The 23228-nt window shown below is 43.8% G+C and overlaps 1 protein-coding gene across 5 annotated transcripts in view; it reads left to right on the plus strand.

Annotated features, from left to right (window-relative positions):
- LOC110491629 (ankyrin repeat and fibronectin type-III domain-containing protein 1) overlaps nucleotides 1-23228 on the plus strand; it is a 273553-nt gene that overhangs the window by 177108 nt on the left and 73217 nt on the right. For 4 of the 5 annotated variants that reach the window (XM_036946495.1, XM_036946493.1, XM_036946492.1 and 1 more), the window contains one exon: nucleotides 14143-14183. In XM_036946495.1, the coding sequence (XP_036802390.1) occupies nucleotides 14143-14183 (41 nt within the window). Of the gene's footprint in view, nucleotides 1-7638; nucleotides 7870-14142; nucleotides 14184-23228 lie in introns of those variants that run through there. The other variant, XM_036946496.1, reaches the window with a different exon arrangement.

The following is a 23228-nucleotide window of genomic DNA, read 5'->3' on the forward strand; positions in this document are numbered from 1 at the left end:
CACACTCTTCTCCCACTCACGCACTCACTCTCACACACACACACACAGTGCCATTTGTAGGCATAAGCGACATAAGCGGCCGTTTAGGACCCGCAGCCTACTTTTTTTTAGGAAGTCTTGTCTTACTGCTATTTCAAATAGTAGACAACACAACGTGCAATTTCGTAATTTGTTTGTGCATCAGCAGTTTTCTGGGGGGGGGGGTCTATTCCAAATAAGTGGTGGTCCTTTTCTCATCCAAATAGCATCCATTTTTTATTGGTTCAAAAACTTTCTGTGAATGGTCAATGCTCAGTTTGGTAATGCTCAGTTTAGTTGGAATTGAAAAACCATGCCAGATGGCAATGTGTGTGGGATAAATATGTATACATTAGTGGGGATCACCAGTCATTGTTGTGGGTTTCCTAGGGAAAGAATTTGCCTCCATATAGTCGAGTCTATCAGGAATCAAGGTAAGACCCAGATGCAGACACGTCAAATTAACAATGGTTTAATATTCCAACAGGGGCAGGCAATAGACAGGTCAAGGCAGGCAGGGGTCAGTAAACCAGAGGTGGGGCAAAGGTACAGGTCGGCAGGCAGACTCAGGGTCAGGGGCAGGTAGAGTGGTCAGGCAGGTGGGCTTAGAGTCAGTACAGGCAAGGGTCAAAACCAGGAGGGCGAGAAAAGGGAGAGACTGGGAAAAGCAGGAGCTGAGAACAAAAATGCTGGTTGACTTGACAAACAAGATGAACTGGAAATGAACAAACAGAGAACACAAGTATAAATACACAGGGGATAATGGGAAAGATGGGCGACACCTGGAGGGGGATGGAGACAATCACAAGGACAGGTGAAACAGATCAGGGTGTGACAGAGTCAGTATAATCCTCTGTGATCTCAGCTCACATGTAGGGTATTCTAATATAGTTTCAAGTTTTATTAGTTGTATGTCAAATCAAATCAAAGTGTGAAATGCTTACATACAGGCTCTAACCAATAGTGCAAAAAAGGTGTTAGGTGAAAAATAGGTAAGTAAAGAAATAGAAAAACAGTAAAAAGACAGGCTATATACAGTAGTGAGGCTATAAAAGTAGCGAGGCCACATACAGACACCGGTTAGTCAGGCTGATTGATGTAGTATGTACATGTAGATATGTTTAAAGTGACTATGCATATATGATGGACAGAGAGTAGCAGCAGCGTAAAAAGAGGGGTTTGGGGGGGGGGGGGGGGGGGGAATAGTCCGGGTAGCCATTTGATTACCTGTTCAGGAGTCTTATCGCTTGGAGGTAAAAATGGTTGAGAAGCCTTTTTGTCTTAGACTTGGCACTCCGGTACCGCTTGCCATGCGGTAGTAGAGAGAACATTCTATGACTGGGGTGGCTGGGGTCTTTGACAATTTTTAGGGCCTCCCTCTGACACCGCCTGGTGGAGAGGTCCTGGATGGCAGGTGGCTTAGCCCCATGTAATGTACTAGGCCGTACGTCGTGACCTCTTCACGACTGTCTTGATGTGTTTGGACCATTCTAGTTTGTTGTTGATGTGGACACCAAGGAACTTGAAGCTCTCAACCTGCTCCACTACAGCCTCATCGATGAGAATGGGGGCGTGCTCGGTCCTTCTTTTCCTGTAGTCCACAATCATCTCCTTAGTCTTGGTTATGTTGAGGGATAGGTTGTTATTCTGGCACCACCCGGCCAGGTCTCTGTCTCGTCGTTGTCGGTGATCAGGCCTACCACTGTTGTGTCATCTGTAAACTTAATGATGGTGTTGGAGTCGTGCCTGGCCATGCAGTCGTGGGTGAACAGGGAGTACAGGAGGGGACTGAGCACGCACCCCTGTGGAGCTCCAGTGTTGATGATCAGCGTGGCAGATGTGTTGCTACCTACCCTCACCACCTGGGGGGCCCCTTCAGGAAGTCCGGGATCCAGTTGCAAAGGGAGGTGTTTAGTTCCAGGATCCTTAGCTTAGTGATAAGCTTTGAGGGTACTATGGTGTTGAACGCTGAGGTGTAGTCAATGAATAGCATTCTCACATAAGTGTTCCTTTTGTCCAGGTGGGAAAGGGCAGTGTCCACACTGTGCAATAGAGATTGCATCATCTGGGGATCTGTTTGGGCGGTGTGCAAATTAGAGTGAGTCTTGGGTTTCTGGGATAATGGTGTTGATGTTAGCCATTACCAACCTTTCAAAGCACTTCATGGCTACGGACATGAGTGCTACGGGTCTGTAGTCATTTAGGCAGGTTGCCTTTGTGTTCTTGGGCACAGGGACTATGGTGGTCTGCTTTAAACATGTTGGTATTACAGACTCAATCAGGGACATGTTGAACATGTTAGTGAAGACACCTGCCAGTTGGTCAGCACATGCCCAGAGCACACGTCCTGGTAATCCGTCTGGCCCCGCAGCCTTGTGTATGTTGACCTGTTTAAAGGTCAGCTACGGAGAGCGTGATCACACAGTTGTCCGGAACAGCTGATGCTTGCCTCGAAGTGAGCATAGAAGTAATTTATCTCGTCTGGTAGGCTTGTGTCACTGGGAAGCTTGCGGCTGTGCTTCCCTTTGTAGTCTGTAATAGTTTGCAAGCCCTGCCACATAAGACGAGCATCGGAGCCAGTGTAGTATGATTCAATCTTAGCCCTGTATTGACATTTTGCCTGTTTGATGGTTCGTCGCAGGGCATAGCAGGATTTCTTATAAGCTTCCGGGTTAGAGTCCTGCACCTTGAAAGCGGCAGCTCTACCCTTTAGCTCAGTGCGAATGTTGCCTGTAATCCATGGCTTCTGGTTGGGGTATGTAGTCACTGTGGGGAAGACATCCTCGATGCACTTATTGATAAAGCCAGTGACTGATGTGGTGTACTCCTCAATGCCATCGGAAGAATCCCGGAACATGTTCCAGTCTGTGATAGCAAAACAGTCCTGTAGTTTAGCATTTGCTTCATCTGACCACTTTGTATGGGATATGCATGGTATACATTGTCCAACTAAATGCTTGCTTGCGGGTTCTTTCCCCGACAATGCAGGGAAAAGAACCTGCAAGCAACAATACGAACATAGATGGGACCACTGACAGTGTTCTGTACCCCACAATGAATTCCCTCGCTACGTTGTCATAATCCCAAATTTGACCCTATGTTTGTTTTCTTTATGTCAACGTTACAACGCTATCGACTTACCTTGAATGGTATGCAAGGTGCACGTCTCTATGTTCATCTATGTTCAGCTCTCTCTATATATATCTAGAATCTAGCTTACTAACACAAATGGACAAGATAAGTTCATTGGTCCTAAATATAAATGACATGAGTTGTTATGAATGCTCGTGGCAGCAACTTGTTACTCCACTCTAATTGGCCTCGTTTATTTCCTGTTGACGAGTGTCACAGTAAATGTGGTCCCACGTGTTTAATTGAGGAAGCGATGTTTGAAATCTCCTTCCTGGTTATAATGAGATAGAAGGCCCAAAATCGAGCCTGGTTAAACGAGACTGAATGATGCGCTCACATTAGCGCCTGGGTACCAATGCCCTTCAGCACATTTATCTTGGCCCCTTAAGTTAGTAATAGCTGTGAAATATACATATTTAGGAAAAGTCAGGGAAGGAGCAGGGCGTTGCAATTTTCAGAGGACATTTATTAAAATTGTTTTACTAAATCAAACGTCAGTGGCTGTAGTCCTATGGCAGTTCTAGTGTTAACCAGGCTACCTAACAAACAGGGCCCAAACAGCTATCAACGGAAACCGTGTGCAGGCAAGTCAAGAACCAAGCCACTTGAATTGGTCTGAATCTGAATAAAAGTTCAACAGTGGCACAATGTGCGCTGTTATCTAATAAAAAATGGGACAAAATACAACCCTTTTGGGGGAAATGTTAATTTTTTTTCTCAGTGACATTTCTTTCACCACAACTGTCGGTCTCATGGTAATTAACTGTTAATTAACAAACACATTTTGCATCTTCTGGCTTCCACAAATAGCCTACAAGCCATTTTTAATTCATTCATATTCATTCATTCATAATAAATCCATTATTTATTTTAGACAGGTTTAAAGAAGCATGATCTGAAGAAAATAAATCAAATCAAATCAAATGTTATTTGTCACATACACATGGTTAGCAGATGTTAATGCGAGTGTAGCGAAATGCTTGTGCTTCTAGTTCCGACAATGCAGTAATAACCAACAAGTAATCTAGCTAACAATTCCAAAACTACTACCTTATAGACACAAGTGTAAGGGGATAAAGAATGTGTACATAAAGATATATGAATGAGTGATGGTACAGAGCGGCATAGGCAAGATACAGTAGATGGTATTGAGTACAGTATATACATATGAGATGAGTATGTAAACAAAGTGGCATAGTTAAAGTGGCTAGTGATACATGTATTACATAAAGATGCAGTAGATGATATAGAGTACAGTATATACGTATACATATGAGATTAATAATGTAGGGTATGTAAACATTATATTAGGTAGCATTGTTTAAAGTGGCTAGTGATATATTTTACATCATTTCCCATCAATTCCCATTATTAAAGTGGCTGGAGTTGAGTCAGTGTGTTGGCAGCAGCCACTCAATGTTAGTGGTGGCTGTTTAACAGTCTGATGGCCTTGAGATAGAAGCTGTTTTTCAGTCTCTCGGTCCCAGCTTTGATGCACCTGTACTGACCTCGCCTTCTGGATGATAGCGGGGTGAACAGGCAGTGGCTCGGGTGGTTGTTGTCCTTGATGATCTTTATGGCCTTCCTGTGACATCGTGTGGTGTAGGTGTCCTGGAGGGCAGGTAGTTTGCCCCTGGTGTTGCGTTGTGCAGACCTCACTACCCTCTGGAGAGCCTTACGGTTGTGGGCGGAGCAGTTGCCGTGCCAGGCGGTGATACAGCCCGACAGGATGCTCTCGATTGTGCATCTGTAGAAGTTTGTGAGTGCATACCCTGAGTTGTCCTTATGTGGCTATGCCAAATGGCTGTGGGCTTCACTAGCTGGTTTAGCAGACAAGTTTTGCTTAGAATTCCGTGACATTATTTTATATAATTTTATAGTATGAAGAATACAATTGAACAAAGCTGAATGAAATATATTTTCTCAACGGTTTGAGGGAGTGCGCACATGCGACTATTCTGTGTTGAGCGGTTAACGAAAGAAATAGGTACTCCTATATGCTGAATTTAGAGTTATTAATGTAACTTTAAGTTGTTCTGTAAACGTTGGGCTATATGTTTGGATTTTTAATACACTGTAAGGCTGTATGATGAGACTAATGATGATTTTGAAAAAAAAGTCACTTGAAAGGCATGAGCTCTGCTTTGTTATTTTTGTGCAGGCTGTACACACTCCAATAGTCACTCATTCACAATTTGATAAGCACTTGATAATGCGTCAAATTTCACGGCGGCATCCCCAGGCCGTAATGCACCCTTAAAAAAATCCATGTCTTTTGCGGCCCGGAGTGCTGCGTTGTGCCCTTCTCCCTGAGTGTGCTGTACAATCCGAAGTGCCTCTCACTCACATGACTCTCTGTCACGTGATTGGGTCTTTCTCACAGGCTACAGGTGAAGACAGACACATCGGGGATGCAACTTCACACGTCCTTATCCAATTCCGAGGTGCATATTGAAGATATTGGAAGAACTGTCCACATTTACTTTTCGTCAGCCAAGAAGATGAGTAGACCTAACGAACAGCAAAAGCACTAGCCTATGTCAATTTACTATCCCCCATAGTACAAAAGTTGACCTATTCTATTCTGTGAAATAAATAGATCCCAAATTAATACAACCACTAACATCAAAACCTTTTTTATGCAACGTGGCTGACACAACAGATCAGAATGTTTAGCCTAAAATGTTGATAAACTATTAGACTATTTCTTCACATTATAAGCACAGCAATGCGCACATGGTAGTAGGCTATAAGCGCAAATGTTCCATTAGTGAAAAAGATCATTATGAAAAGTGACCGCAATTGATATGCTTAATTTTAAGCAGTTATTTTCCACTTTGGGCTAGGCTATATGAGGTGTGCGAAAAATAATGCATTGTTTCTTATGCTGGGCATTATAAGTGATAATATATAGTATAGTGATAGGCTAATGTTGTTACTGATCAGACTATCCTTGATTTAGTCTAGTCTTTACATATACTAAATAATATACACTACTGTTCAAAAGTTCTGTTTCTTAGCAATTCTTAGCCATTTCTCGCCTTCATTTCTCAGGAATAGACTGACGAGTTTCAGAAGAAAATCCTTTGTTTCTGGCCATTTTAAGCCTGTAATCAAACCCACAAATGCTGATGCTCCAGATACTCAACTGGTCTAAGGAAGGCCAGTTTTATTGCTTCTTTAATCAGAAAAACAGTTATAATTTCAAAAGGGTTTTCTAATGATCAATTAGCCTTTTAAAATGATAAAGTTGGATTAGCTAACACAACGTGCCATTGGAACACAGGAGTGATGGTTGCTGATAATGGGCCTCTGTACGCCTATGTAGATATTCCGTTAACAATCAGCCATTTCCAGCTACAATAGTCATTTACAACATTAACCTGTTACACTGTATTTCTGAACAATTTGGTGTTATTTGAATGGAACATTTTGCTTTTCTTTCAAAAACAAGGACATTTCCAAGTGACCCCAACATTTTTGAACGGTAGTGTATATGTGTGACATTTGTTTTAATTTAGAATGGACCATTATCATGCATCTGTATCACCCGGGGCAGCAGGAACAAATACAGTACGTGTCATCTATGCACTTTAAATAGCGAATGGAGGACGCTTTTTCCCCCCCATGGTTTATTTTCATGCCAGCCAGGTAGGCTATACTTCTGTTGTAAATATAAGCAATGTGCTTAATATTAGGAACGTTGAGAAATAAATATAGTAGGCCTAGCCTATAGAAAAGCTGATGGGATCCTCCTCTTTTTATTTGAGGCCATCACTCTATTTTCTCTCTTTAATTAAATAGCCTATAGAGATGTTGCGCAACATGAGATCATGTGTTTGATTAGATTTTCAAATACATTTGCATTGATGTCAGAGTGATTAGAGGGACAATAGAGTGCTGTGTACCAGGCAGTTAGCAAGTTTGATAGGCTACTAATGACCAGCAGCAGCATCAGAGCTTGGAGAAGCCTAATTATCGTGACTAAAATGGTCATGTGGAATTTGACTGCCTTCATGACTCGTGACTGTCGGTGTGCCGGTAATACGGTCACTGCAACCGCCCTGACCACAACACTGTGGTAAACTAATTTACCATGTTCAACTGAATGATGATTTTAGGTTTTCCTGTGTCAAAATCCTCAACCCAAAGTAAAAGTAAATGTGATAAAACGCACCTGTTACTTTAGCACAAACCTGCCCCCCCCCCACATCCACTATAAGCTTTTCCAATCTCCCCCTTTTCAGACTCTGGTGTGACAGTCATTAGCATTCACCACCCCTCTCCCTCCCCCTTCTCCCATTCTCTCCCATTCTCTCCCTTCTCTCTCTCTCTGTCCTCCCCTCCACTGTGTGTGAGAGAGTTAGAGAGAAGCTTATCGCCTGGCAACCACAATTAAAGTACAACAACTCACTCGGTGGCAGCCACCGTTCTGAGCAGGCACCTCGGTGTGACAGCACACTCCGACTGTAGAGAGGGAAGACGAGAGAAGAGAGAGGGAGAGAGGAGGGAGGGAAAGCGAGAAAGAGTTGGACAGGTGAATAACGCTGCCGGTGATTTGACTGCATCAAAGTGGAAGAGAGCTGCCGTTGGAAGAAGAGAGTGAGGGTTGAGGCTGGGAGAGAGCAAACGAGAGAAGGAGTGAGGGAGGAGGGAGAGCAAAGTGAAGAGTGGCGGGGGAAGGAATTATTTGACTGTGGCTGGCATTGGACGCGACAGGTATGTGTCTGCCGAGAGTCGGGTTGCAATGTGAAGGTATGCAGAAGATATGGGGAAGCTGTGTGTATTTGTGTGGTTCTTTTGACAAATTCAGGGAGGTTGTGGTTTAGCGTTGGCATGACAGGATTTCACAGCACCTGGTGCACAGGTATGCAAGCAAGCAGAGTCAGTACACACACACACAAACACACACACACACACACACACAGACACTGCACTATTTTTCATCAATTACCCTTTGTCTTTGTCCTTTTTGAAAAGAACATGCTTGTTTTGATAGTGCACTTACAGGCCAATGTTTGCATAAATGCCTTTACCACTGTTAAAAGCCCAATTGTTTTTCCTGTGTCTTTCCCCACCTGTTCTACACCTGACATATGTCGACCTTAAAGTACTATTTTAGAGGCTGACACCTGTCAATTCTCCAGGCAAACTATCCATTAAAAGAGCTATAGAGGTGTGTGTGTGTGTGAGTGCCTGTGTAAAATGGACAGTTAGACACTCTTGTTCCCTCGGCATGGATGCTTGCCATGGCTCCTTTGGGGTTTTTAAGTGCCACAACTCTCAGCCGTGTAATTGGCTGTAGGGAGAGAGGGCTGCAGGAAATGAAGCTCGTGTGCGGAGGTGGCAGTCAGGGCACTGAGTGAAGCACTGTGGAGGGACCGTCCGAAATGAACACTTGTAGTCCTCACTGTTGCTATTGTCCATTTGATGTGAGCCATTGTAATATAGATGTATAGCATGATGGTTTTAGCATATATTATTTTTTTAAACCTTTATTTAACTAGGCAAGTTAGTTAAGAACAAATTCTTATTTACAATGGTGGCATACCCCGGCCAAACCCTCCCCTAACCCGGACGACGCTGGGACAATTCTGCGCCGCCCTATGGGACTCCCGATCACGGCCGGGGGTGATACAGTCCGGGATCGAACCAGGGTCTGTAGTGACGCCTCTAGCACTGCGGTGCCGTGCCTTAGACAGCTGCACCACTCGGGAGTAAGTTGGGATGATGCTTTTATCTTACTGACCTACTTTTATCTTAGACCCTTAAGTGACTTACTGTTAAAACGTATGCGTCGTGCCTTCAGAGAGTATTCACACCCCTCGACTTTTCCCACATTTTGTTTTGTTGCGGCTTGAATTTAAAATGGATTTTTAAACATGTATTCTGTGTTACGGGCCTACACACAATACGCCATAATGTCAAAGTGTATTAATATGTTTACAGTATATATGTTTTTTTGTATTAATAAAAATGAAACGCTGAAATGACTTGAGTCAATAAGTATTCAACCCCTTTGTCATGGCAAGCCTAAATAAGTTCAGGAGTAAAAATGTGCTTAACAAGTGTGCAGTAATGATGATTGTTGAATCACTGAATGACTACATGATTGTTGAATGACTACCTCAACTCTGTACACCACACATACAATTATCTGTAAGGTCCCGCAGTCGAGCAGTGAATTTCATACACAGATTCAACCTCAAAGACCAGGGAGGTTTTCCAATGCCTCGCAAAGAAGTGCACCTATTGGTAGATGGGTAAAAAAAAAATCAACAAAAATACAGACATTGACTAGTGAAGTTATTAATTACAAAGATACAGGTGTCCTTCCTAACTCAGTTGCCGGACAGGAAGGACACCGTTCAGGGATATCACCATGATGCCAATGGTGACATAAAAACTGAGGATGGATCAACAACATTGTAGTTACTTCACAACAAAAAATATTACAAAACACACATTCTGTTTGCAATAAGGCACTAAAGTAAAACTGCAAAAACTGTTGCAAAGAAATTAACTTCATGTGCTGAATATAAAGTGTTATGATTGGGGCAAATCCAACACTTTTCCAGCATGGTGGTGGCTGCATCATGGTATGGGTATGCTTGTCATCAGTAAGCACTAGGCAGTTTTTTAGGATAAAAATAAACAGAATAGAGCTAAGCACAGGCAAAATCCTAGAGGAAAACCTGTTTCAGCCTGCTTTCCAACAGTCACTGGGAGACAAATTGAACTTGCAGCAGGAGAATAACCTAAAACACAAGCCAAATATACACTGGAGTTGCTTACCAAGACAACATTGAATGTGGGCTATTTACAGATTTGACTTAAATCGTCTTGAAAATCATTATCAAGACTTGAAAATGGCTGTCTAGCAATAATCAACAACCAACAGAGAGCTTGAGTAATTATTTTAAGAATAATATGCAAATATTGTACAATCCAGGTTTGCAAAGCTCTTAGACGGAAAGGGGATACCTATTCAGTTGCACAACTGACTGCATTCAACTGAAATGTCTTCTGCATTCAACCAAACCCCTCAAAATCAGGCTGCCTTAATCGACTTCCACATCACCGGCACCCGGAGAACAGTTGTTGTGGGGGATAACTACCTTGCTCAAGGGTAGAACGGCAGAGTTTTCCACCTCAGAGATTCAAACAAGTAAACCTTTGGTTACTGTCCCAATGCTTTAACCGCTAGGCTACCTGCCGGCCTCCGCTACCTGCCAAAGGAGATTTTAACATGTATTGACTAAGGGGGTTGAATACTTATGTAATCAAGATATATTCGTGTTTTATTTTTATTTTATTTTTTAAAATAAATGTTCAATTTTTTTCTTCCACTTTGACATTACGGAGTATTTTGTTTAGGTCGTTGAGAAAACATTACAATTAAATCCATGTTAATGTAACGGATGTCTTCGGGAGAAAGAGAGGAGAACCAAAGCGCAGCAAGTGTTCATGATGATTTTAATTAAAGAAAGCACTGAACACGGAATCAAAACAATAAAACGATGACGGGAATTTACAAAAACCGAAACAGTACCGTGTGGCGACAAACACTCACACGGAAACAAACACCCACAAACCAACATTGAAACCCAGGCTACCTAAGTATGTTTCTCAATCGGAGACAACTAACGACACCTGCCTCTGATTGAGAACCACACTAGGCCGAACACAAAAACCAACATAGAAAAACAAACATAGACTGCCCACCCCAACTCACGCCCTGACCATACTAAAACAAAGAATCAAACAACAGAACTATGGTCAGAACGTGACAGTTAATCCCACCTTGTAACACAACAAAATGTGGAAAGGTGTGAATACATTCTGAAGGCACTGTATGTGAATGCGGGAATTGAACACGAAACTCTGGTGTTGCAAGCCCATGCTCCAATCCTCTGCATTCCGATGTATAGTAGAGGTAAATACATGTATACATATTTCAAGTACACTTACATTTCATAAGTACAATTTACAAACATTTACATTTAACCCCACTAGCTCTCCAGGACCATGGGTTTCCACCTGCTCTCCGCAGAGATGTCCTGGCTGGGTGTACTGACAAGGAGTGAGGGGGTGGTGGGGGTGGATAAGGTCATCATGATTGCATGGGGGACTTCTCCCTACTGCGTAGGCACTGGGATGAAAAGCTCCATAAAAAGACTGAATGGTCTCTCAATGGTCAAAATGTCACTGTGGCCGACTCAGAAGTGTGAACACACACACGCATGCACGCGCACGTGCGCGGGGCATTCCCCGGTCAGACAGGGATCACACTTTTTGACCCCACACTCTTTAGCACACAAAACAGATATACAATGTGCTATTGCGTTTGACTATTTAGCATACATTTATCATACACTGACTGACAGAACTCTATAATTTGCAATCAACACTAACGAATGTACCAACAGCAGAGTGAAAGATAATGTCTCCCCACATCCAAGAGCTTCTATTGCATTATAATTATATTGCATTATATTGAATTCTATTTAAATTATAATGCCCGAGAAGCGGGTGTTTGGAGGATATATTGTCACGGGTGTTGTTAGACCCGGCAAACCGTGCTAATATCTCCTCCAAACACCGTCTTCGAGAGCATTATCACTTTTATACAACGGGTTACCTACATATTCAAAAAATGATTGACATATTTACATAATCGTTGTTTTGATGAATTTATTCATACTATTTCATCCTTCCACAAGATACAGTCCCGACACAAATCTAGCGTTGCTAGAGACATGACCCAGTCGTTCAGTCTTTTTGTTCTGTATCTATGGACGCGACCCAGTCGTTCGTTCTAAATGTTCCATTGCCATACTGGTTGGCAATGTTCTTATCCCTTGCTTGCTAGCTAGCCAACAATGGCTAACTTACAATCACGTCAAAATGCAGCCTGAATAACAGCCAAGTAGCTGGATTTGCATTTGTTTAAGCTGTTTTCTAGTGACATTTATTTGGATACATCCATAGCAATCAGCTAATGAGGCGCAATTTCGCCTGGCATAGAAAATGTGCTCACTCGTCAGGGCACTGTTGTTTAGAGGAGCTAGCCAACGACGCAGCTACAGTAACAGAATCACTTCAAACTGAAGCTGGAAAGACTGCAAATTAGCTGCCTTTCATTTGACTTTTTTTCAATTGGCATTTGTTTGTATATATCTATAAAAATGATGGCAGCTGAATCATGATTTTGACTGGCTGAGAAATGCTGCCTGCCTGTCTGTCTCAGCCCAACTCGGTCATTACTATAGGACAGCAGGAGATCGAATTTGAATATTGAAACAATGTTGCAAATGTCGGAGAGACAAACAGCAAGGTTTATACAATTATCAGCTATTGAAAACGAAAAGTTAGTCTAATAGAAATGTGAGATAACGTCTAGAAGATTTTTATAGTAGAGATCAAGTTTATAAATTGCCTGGCTGGGTTGATGAGACAGTGGATTGCGCAGACAGATGGAACAGAGTAAATAGGCATTTTAACGTCATAGATATAGCTGGTGGCAACCTGTGGAATAGACACTGGCTGGAATGAGGTTTTAACCAATCAGCATTCAGGATTAGACCCATCTGTTGCATAATGCATTCCCTTGCAGTCTAATAAATTATATTACAACAGTGATTGACAGGGCCTGCTTATCCCACCCATTGTGTGGGTTCAGATGCTCCTCTTACCCCTCTGGGGGTGCAGAGGCCTGGGGTGATACCCCCTATGGTGTGAAGACAGATTTACCTCAGCATAAATTTTTAAAAAATCAAAGTGCAAAATGCAAAAAGATGATTGTGCTGGTGTCTTCTAAAAGTGTCTCAGCCTGGAGCTAGTTATGGACAAGCTGTGTCTGTCTTCCTCCCTCTGCCTGTGTCTCCCAGAGCTCTCCTGGAGCTGTGGACAGTAGGGGGGCTTCCATGTGTGTGTGTGTATGCTTGTATGTATGTGTGTGTGTGTGTGTGTTGTTGTTTTTATATGTCCCCTGTTGTGAGAGAGATTAAACGACGTGAGGGGAATTAGGACTCTTTTTGGACTGTTGTTGAAAGCCCATGTCAGTGTGGTAGCTTCTCTGTCAGTGAACATTTGGAAGCTCTTATGGCTTCTACTGTGCAATTTGCACTAGACATTGATCTAGGATCAGGACACAAAAGGGACCTCGGATCAGTATCTGGGGACATCATCTTCTTGCTCCAGGTTAATGAACTTGGCTGTAGGCTTCGTTTGCACCCAGTGCCACTCCTCCGGGATCTTCGCATCGTAGAAAGGGCGGGAGCGACACAGGTTGTGATTTGCATCCCCATTTGCTCAAATGTCTGTCAATCACCCTGTCATGAATGAGCTTGCACTGGCCTGGTAGTATTTCCCATAATGAGGCGCATTCGAAGTCATTAGTCTATTTAAGTTCACGACACTATGACGTATCTGGAAAAAGTATACCCAAACGCGCTTCAACTCATCTTACAAAACAAAAAGGGGATCCGGTGCTCGACTGAGGGACTTGAAAATCAAGTCAAGACTATGATGTATCTGTTTGACTCTTTGACATTTTCGAAAACAAATGCCTAGTAACTTAATCCAGCTGCATTTCGAAGTAAAATAACAAACCAAACTACCTGAATGACATGCTTACATATGGGATGGCTGGTAGCTTAGCGGTTAACACCGTTGGGCCGCTAACCAAAAGGTCACTCGTTCTAATGTTTCAGCTACAAGGCTTGTCAAGGGTGTTAACCATATAAACCTATTTACACAGTGATCTGTGTGTGTTTGTATTCTCTGTCTTCGAATTACACTTCATTGACACAGGTTGGGATTACAGAATTGCACTTGGTTGGAGTTTGCGTTTTGCAGTGAGGACGTTTCTTTGAATCTAATGGGAAAATCTGCAGAGGAATCCATCTTGACTGCTGACCCCAGTAGGTATCCTTTTTAGGACTGGTCTATGGTGCTCAAATGTTTCTCTGTTTTCTCTCTCTTTCACAGAGTCTGGGGTCAGCAGACAGGAAAGAGTTCCAACAAAAGAAGTAAGTCTCTCTTTCTTTCATTTTTTTATGTATTTCTCCTTGTCCCACTCCTGCCCTTCCTCTGTTTTATTCTTCAGTCGTTTGTGTTCAGAGTCCTTTTCATTTATACCTGCTTTAACCAGTTGGATAAACTGCTAGATCACCACCTACTGTTGCTTTCTAACACAAAGCTTCTCAGAGTAATAGTGCTGATCTAGGATCAGGTCCCCACTGTCCATATAATCTTATTCATTGTGATCTAAAAGGCCAAACTGATCCTAGATCACCACTCCTACTCTGAGACGCTTTGTGAATAAGGCCCCTGGCCGCCTTGAGGAATCTGACCTGGCTCTGAATCAGGTTCTGGAGAAAAGATGTTAATTCGCTAATTCGGTTTTAACCTGACCAGTAATCCCTCCTAATCTCATACAGATTATAAATAACAGTAAGTGAATTATTATGATAATTCGCCAGTCGCCAGCAGGTTCGGCGCGTCACTGTTTTGATTGACAATAAGCTATTTGAGTTAATTGCCTGTTATTTGCGCCCGCGTGTTCGATGTCATTTCACACAAATTATTTTCTCCCCGGATTTCAAAACAAAACCATGGCAGCTTTTATAATGTCTCTCACCTGTTTACATGGAGACCGATGGATTTGATCACTCAAAGCATGATTATTAGATGTCCTTCAATGCCGATGTGAGTGAAGAGCAATTCATCTCATTCTCTCTGCTTCAAGGGAATTAACTTGATTTCTGTCACAATTTCAGAAACCATGTTTCCATCCAGCCATTTTTAATGCGAGTAAAGTACCTGTTAGATGAAAAGAAACTCATGACAGTATAATTGTCTGTAAACTTTCTAAATGTCAACAGAAAAAAAAACACGCTCGATGGGTGGATAATCTTTTCCGTCAGTGAAATAGATCGTGCAACAAATGGCAGTTGATGAGAAAGGAGGCATTTCAAATGGTTGAGAGAATTCAAAATGGCCACCGCTGCTATCATCAGATCAAGTTCATAAAATGGGATGTTGTCGCATTCAATTTTAGAGACAACGAGCAGGATCTCGTAGGTTTTTGCTTTGTGACATCAGTTGAACATTTGTAGCTCCTGTTCAATGTCAAGTTGCTACTCGGCATTGAAACTCTGCTGAGGACTATGGCATAGTAGAATGTTGTCACACATGTTCCCATCAACCTAACTCCCCACTGGCTTACATGTAACGGTCGGTTCTTTTTCTCTCATCTCTCTTTTTCAAAAGATACATTAGGGCCTTGTGAGTATGAGTGCGTGGGCATCAATGTGTTCCCCTAAGTTCCCCCCCCCCCTAGGTAAAAGACTGGTGGCATTGCCACAGAGTACCATGCTCATACATTTGAATTGCGCTCGGGCGGTTTCATAGCAACAGGCTTTCTCGCTCGCTGAACATGTGTGTTGTGACCGCTACATTCCTCCATTTCCAACTCGGACCAAACAATCGTTGGAGAATGTGCCACTTAGATGTCTATTGAACAGTTGTTCTCAGATTCTTTGGGTTATGGTTGGGTGGTTTGAGTTTAAATGTCCCCGGCATTTCAAAGGTAATTCCAAACTATTATATGAAGCCATGTAATCGCTTGAATTGAGCAGGTAAGGCTGGGAGTTTGAAATTGTGACCTCGCTAGTGTTATGCAAAGTTTTGTGATAAGGGGCGTTGTCGTTGCTCTTAACTAAATGATCTGTAGGTCTTCTATGATGTTAGTCTGGGATGATTCATACTGTATCTTTTAATGTTTGGATGCCTCCTCCAGAAGACTGACTTTTACACACACACACACACACATTTGTGCACGTACTGTACATGCACACACACAAGTCTGCACGGACACTCACGTACGCTTGCATGCATTTCACATCTCGCACGCCAGTGGAGGCAGCTGAGGGGAGAACGGCTCATAATAATGGCCGGAATGGAATGGCAACTCCTGAAAACCATGTGTTTGATGTATTTGATACCATTCCACTGATTCCGCTCCGGTCATTACCATGAGCCCGTTCTCTCCAATCAAGGTGCCACCAACCTCCTGTGTCGCACACACACACACACACACACACACACACACACACACACACACACACACACACACACACACACACACACACACACACACACTGCATGTGCCATGTGGGCAGTCTTGGTGGGCAGTCACTCCATAATGTGGCTTGCCTCGCCACGGTTGCCTGGAGACAAGCAGCATTCTCCATGGCCAAGCGGAGCTGTCATGTGAAGTCATGTGACACGAGTCTCAGAATAGAGGAGTTTGGTGAGGGGTAATGATGTGTAACCTCCTAAAGTAGGCTGTAAACAAAAAGACTGAAAAGAGAGGGTGAGAGAAAATTCTGAAACAAACACATCACACACTCCTCTCTCTCTCTCTCTCTCTCTCTCTCTCGCTCCCTCTCTCTCTCTCTCTCTCTTGCTCCCTCTCTCTCTCTCTCTCGCTCCCTCTCTCTCTCTCTCTCTCTCTCTCTCTCTCTCTCTATCTCTCTCTTTCTCTCTCTCTCTCTCTCTCTCTCTCTCTCTCTCTCTCTCTCTCTCGCTCCCTCTCTCTCTCTCTCTCTCTCTCTCTCTCTCTCTCGCTCCCTCTCTCTCTCTTGCTCCCTCTCGCTCCCTCTCTCTCTCTCTCTCTCTCTCTCTCGCGCTCCTTCTCTCTCTCGCTCCCTCTCTCTCTCTCTCTCTTTACGTTACCCATATGGAAATCATTAATAACCTGAAACACTAGAACTATGTGCAGACACCCAGTCTTCTACGGCCATCCATATTACCCATCTTATATTCTCTTCCCCCATAAGTCCCAGAGGTGGATCGAGCAGGGCTTAGTGCAGTGAGTGAGGGTATGTGTGTGTTTTACATAAGTGAGGGGGCAGACAGTGCAGGAAGGAAGAGATGCGGTTGGAGGAGCCGATAGCGCGACGGACGACTGGTGCAGGGAATTTAAGGAACGGATGTCAGGGAGAAAGACCCTTGATTAGCCTAATTTATTCAGAGGAGAAGGCCCGTGTAATTGTTCTCAGATGGGGGGGGGGGTTAAGTTAGAGGTGAGGGCGAAGGGTCGGAAGAGAGGTGGATGGAGGAGCTGAGAAGGTTTGTCTCACTCTTGTGCACCCAACTCTTATTTGACGGTCATCCCGTGACCTCACAGATGTTAACTTTTATTGGCGTCTCACTTACGTCTCAATATTGTTTCATTAGTCAGGTTTCCATTGACCCAGGTTTACTCAACAAGAGCAATGACGCAACAAACAAACAAACAACGTGTGTAATAACAATAGCAGCTATAGGAGAAATGTTCGAAAGATCGACAACATTTTTACCTCTTCGTCAGGGGTGGATTTTTCGTTTGTCAAACTTTATTACAAATGATGATGGAAACTGTGTTTTTCAAATAAATGATAATGTCATGTCATAAAGTATCTATAAATCTCCACTCCACGTGTAATTCTAAATGGCTAATGAGTGTTGAATTTTGCCTGAATTGCTTCGCCTTGGCTTTTTTTGGTTGGCTGAAGTTTCACCATCCAATTATTTCAGATTTACAGTACTAGAGTAGTTTCACCACCAAGACATGGACTGCGGTGATAGGTTGGCACATAAGCATGATTAGAATATGGCAAATATGGGCCTCACGAGTGTTGCAGTGGTCTAAGACACTGCATCGCAGTGCTAGCTGCATTACTACAGATCCTGGTTCAATACCGGGCTGTGTCGCAGCCAGCCGCGACCGGGAGACCCATGAGGCGACGCACAATTGGCCCAGCATTGTCCGGGCTAGGGGAAGGTTTGGCCGGCCGGGATGTCCTTGTCCCATCGCACTCTAGCGACTCTTGTGGTGGGCCGGGCGCTTCCGGGTTAAGTGGGCATTGTAGGAAGAAGCAGTGTTGCTTGGCGGAGTTGTGTTTCGGGGGACGCACGGCTCTCGACCTTCGCCTCTTGCAAGTCCGTACGGGAGTTGCAGCGATGAGACAAGACTGTAACTACCAATTGGGGAGAAAAAAGGATAAAAATATAAAATGAATGAAAGAATATGGCAAATATGAGTAAATTCTTGAATTCTATCCATGCTGGCTTTTGCGGGCTACCTGAGATGAAACAGATACTGTAGGTGGGAGGGTATACCGGCTTTCGCCAATGTATTAATGCGCAATTTGCCTAAATGGATCATGGAAACACTTCAACCACTTCGTTTTTATTTTATTTTTAAATAATTGTGACAGCATTACGTCCAGCTGTTTTTATCGACAAAAGACAGTTCGATAGAAACGCACTGTAGCGACAATTGTCACATCTATTTTCCATGCAAGCGTTCTAAATGTCACAAAAAAAAATCACAAAAATCCACTGGACAAGTTAATGGAAACATAGCTTCAGTCTTCTCACACTCATCTAGCTATTTCACAAGGTTTGAAAACATATTTCTCACCTCATTACTCATTCTCGTCTTACGCTCCCTCTTTGTCTTTCCACGGGGTGAGAATAGGAGGGTGACTCAGTCGTTTTACAGCCGCTCGCCCCGAGGACAAGGACTTTCCCCGGCAACAATCAGAGCCAGAGACCCCTTGGCTCTGGCAGAGTTCCACCTCTAAATTGACGGTAATCTGAGTTAACCCAGAACTAAAGTCTCACGTAATTGGTCAGACGCTCGATGAAGTCCATACATGTTAAGAGAGGAGAGAGAACGAGGCTCGGAACCGCAATGAAAAGCTGCACCCTCTCTCTTTGCAAGTTAAAGGGCAAGTCTATGGGCCAAATGTCCCCTCCCCTTCTTAAATTCGAAAGATGCTAACACCTGCGAAATTGTGATTTGTCCAAAGCACCTGAACTAATGCTGCTCATAATCTCACGTATACAGTTGTATCATGACAGGTCTACGGTACCGTTTATGTAGACTGTCCACAAGAGATTAAAGGCCCAGTGCAGTCAAAATTCATGTTTCTCTGTGTTTTATATCATATTTTCCATCAGCTGATGAAACTAACAATGTAAAAGTGTTTTTTTTTTTTTAGTTGCTGGTTGAAAATACAATCTTCACAGGACCTTCTAATCAGCGGATTGGAATAGCTTTGCACAGTTTTCAGTGTCCCCCTCCCAATTCAGACCACTCCTAGACAGTCCTAGCAAAATTCTTGCTTTTTTGCTAAAAAGCTACTTTTGCCCATTTTCATCTATTAAAGTAAGGTACTTCATTTTTACCCAGAAATGATTTGATATTGAGATAAAAAAAATAAAAAAATGCATTGGACCTTTTAAGTCGACTGTGACATCAGTGCTGGGAAACGCTTCCTGGAACTGTATCCTCAGTGCACAGTCCTTATTAACACTACTGAGACTGTAGAGGGAGAGGAGGAGAGAAGGAGAGCTCCAGCACTGGCCCCAGAACCCAGTGTTTAGGTGGTCTGCCGCTTCATTCCCCAGTAGCCTTTCGTTAGTAGGAATGCGCCTCCAAAACATTCCTTGGAAATAGGGGCCGGAGAGGAGAGAGAGAAAAAGACAACTTAGACTTGGGGAGACAGCTAATGGAGTCTGAGGGTTCCCCTGTCTGCAGAAATATGAAACATAGTCTTACATTTTCTCCGTTTTTTTTTCTCTTGGGTTTTGAAAATGCTGTGTAAACATATATTGCGAATATTTACAGTAGCAGTGGTGGAGGGAGCAGACGGGCCAAGGAGATTGCTGGCTCCCAGGGTTTCTCTCTCTCTGTGTGTGTGTGTGTGTGTGTGTGTGTGTGTGTGTGTGCGTCGTGGACGTATTTAACTATACTTGTGGAGACCAGAAGTCCCCACAAGAATAGTAAACAAACAAGGTCAAATGCTATTTCTAGGGGGTTTAGGGTTAAGGTTACAATTAGTGTTAGGGCTAGAATTAGGATAAGAGTTAGTCTTAGAGCTAGGGTTAGGTTTAGGGTTAGGGTTTAAGGAAATAGGGTTTTGAAAGAGACCAAATTGTATGTCCCCACAAGGTTAGCTGCGCAAGACTGCGTGTGTGTGTGTAGTGCATGTGTTTGCATAAGTGAGTGCGTGTGTTTATGTGTGTCTGTGCGTGTGTGTATGTGTGTGTGAGTGGCTTGTTGTAAAGCGCCGTACAGCGGCTGTCTTTGATGTGGGTTTGGCTGCAGTGCAGCTCTGATGGTTCAGAACTTCCCAAGCACGAGCGATGATGCCAAAGCGTTTCGCAGGCAGAGACGCCGATTGTTTTGGGAAGGCACCCCGGCCATAATTGTGTGTGTGTGTGTGTGTGTGTGTGTGTGTGTGTGTGTGTGTCCTTAGTTTTGTGTGTTTTTACAGGGGGATTCTGTGAAGCATGGCCTTTTCCATTATGGCCCTTTGAATCATAGACACATACACATATGCAGTACACACACACACACACACACACACACACACGCACGCGCGCGCACGCACGCGCACACACACACACACACACACACACACACACACGGAGCGAGAGCAACCCAGCTTAACGAACTGATTTTCAGGAGAGTTTGTTACGAACATGTTGGACAGCGTATGCTTCCATTACAAGCAAATCGCTGGCGTTTGAAGCACCATACTTCAAAACATGAACTGGTGGTGTTAAAAACATGGAGGCGAGCTGCCTGTTCCCCTCTAACAGTAAACACCATCGTAGAGCTGCCTGTTCCCCTCTAACAGTAAACACCATCGTAGAGCTGCCTGTTCCCCTCTAACAGTAAACACCATCGTAGAGCTGCTTCCATCAATTGCTATCTGAGCCTTTATAGATGGATGGGGGAACAATATGGCTGCCTTTCAAGTGGCTGATGTGTGAATGTGCCCAGAGCCCCAAAACTACTGCTTCCTGCTGGGGAGGAGAGAGGAGGAAAAGAAAGAGGGGACGATAAGAAACAGGGAATGGGGGAAATGGGGAGAAGATAGGGGGGAGAGTGGAGGAGGAAAAAGATGGGACAGGGAGATGGGGAGAAGAGGGGAGGAGAACAGGGAGAGAACAGGGAGGGGGGCGGGCTAAGGAAACACCTGACTCTTTGAAGGAGTTTCTTAGGTTAAGAGAAGGAAACAAAGTGTGTGACTGTTTGATAGGAAAGCTATGGAATGGGAGCAACATCTGTGTGTCTGTATGTGCGTGGCTGCATACGTTTGCATGTGTGTTTGTGCGTTTGTGTCTGTGTGTGTGCAACAACAAAAAAATGACCGCTCTTCATCAGAGCATTAGGGAGGCGACCGCCATAAGCACTCCTAAGCACCCGACAGACCCTTTCTCGCACGCCTAACAGATTAGATCACACACACACGGATGAAATCGGACTTTCAGATGTCGCTTCGAATAAAACACCTCCGACTGACCCCCCTTCCCGCTCTGAGGTCCCCCGCGGTACCAGTCAGTATTCAACGTCCATCTATGTCTGGGGACGTCGGGAGATGATGTGGAAACCGACCAATAGGCAGTGAGCTCTGTTACCTACAAGTAGGTTGAATTTTTTTGAAAGGTGTTGGGGATGGTGGAGGGGCGTAAACATTGGCCTTTGGTGTCAATGGTTGCACGTTCGAATCCAGCAATAGAAAGTTGTTTTTGAGATTTTGGTTTTAGGACTAAACCCAAACCGTAACCCTTACCTTAACTAGAGTTAATACCTCAACTTTAGATTTCGGAGTTAATCCCTAAATTTAACCACAACCATCAAAATGTGGAGTTAATGCCTACACTTAATCATAAACACTTTGAAATTTGATGTTTGAAAAAACTTTGACATTTGAGTTTGACAAACATGTATACATCTAATTCTGACATGAGACTGTGAGAGCTAGTTGGAACGAACACACACACACACACACACACACACACACACACACACACACACACACACACACACACACACACACACACACACACACACACACTTCCCTTTGAGTCTCCTGTCTCATTTATCTTTTCATGATGTAATCCATAGTTTCAGCAGGGTGTCAGCTCAGAACCACTGAAGACCAGGCATATGCCAGCCACACAATGGGAGCTCTCTCTCTCTCACACACACACACACACACACACACACACACACACACACACACACACACACACACACACACACGCACACACACACGTTATGTGAGTTTGGTTGTATGCATCTGTGTTTGTGATTTACCTCCCTTAGTTCCACATATGAGAAGCGAATATCTTTTCGTTTGTGTCAGTGCAACTCCAATATCTCCCTTTTCTTTACTTACACACGCACACGCACACTCACTCCTCTCCTGGGTCTCCTCCAGCCTCCCTCTCCTCTCCAGCACAAATAATCTCTGCAGTCTGCAGACTTGACCCTGATTGGAATCTTGACGCCGCTTTCAATTGTGGGCTTGGGAAAAGTGTCCTGTCTGCCTGCCTGCTGTAGTGTGCGAGCCACGCTCAGCCCGTAAACAGCATACCAGAGGGCCTCCGCAAGCCCACCCTCTCCCCCTTATACACATGAAACCAGCGAGTCTGTAAGCAAGGAAGGAGGCAGACAGGGAGCACACACACACACATTCACCTCATCTCCATCATTCCTTCAACCCTTACGCCCCCTCTCCATACCTCCTTCGCCCCCTCACACCCTTACTCCCCCGGCCAAGGAGTCCGCAGACAGACAGGCAGACTGGGAAGGCCCCTAGTGTTTTTTTGTTGGGGTTCGCTTAGTTCTCCCTCTGTTCTAAAAGAGGACAGCTGTTGCCTTGTAAAACCTTTCTCGTGTTTGTTACAATGTATAATGTGTTGAATGCTCTGCATAAGGAGATGTTGGAGAAATGTTGGCCATTTGTGATGGTCAATTGTAGCAGTATAAATCAGGCGTTGTTCGGTCCGCCCCTGGTCTCCGGATGTATTTGTCATTGTAAAATGTTCAGAGTGGCATTAATGGCGCAGAGAGTATTTCAAGGATTTCAGGTAGGACCAAGAAAAGACAAGAATCCAAATTGTCTAGGCGTTTTTCTCTAAGGAGAGAATAGTCCGACTGTCAACCCAGCAAACCAAAATTGGTTCTGTGAACGTCCCAGAACATTCATTAGGTTGTCCCAAAA

The sequence above is a fragment of the Oncorhynchus mykiss genome, chromosome 16 (assembly GCF_013265735.2).
Source record: "Oncorhynchus mykiss isolate Arlee chromosome 16, USDA_OmykA_1.1, whole genome shotgun sequence".
In the NCBI taxonomy this organism is placed as follows: domain Eukaryota; kingdom Metazoa; phylum Chordata; class Actinopteri; order Salmoniformes; family Salmonidae; genus Oncorhynchus; species Oncorhynchus mykiss.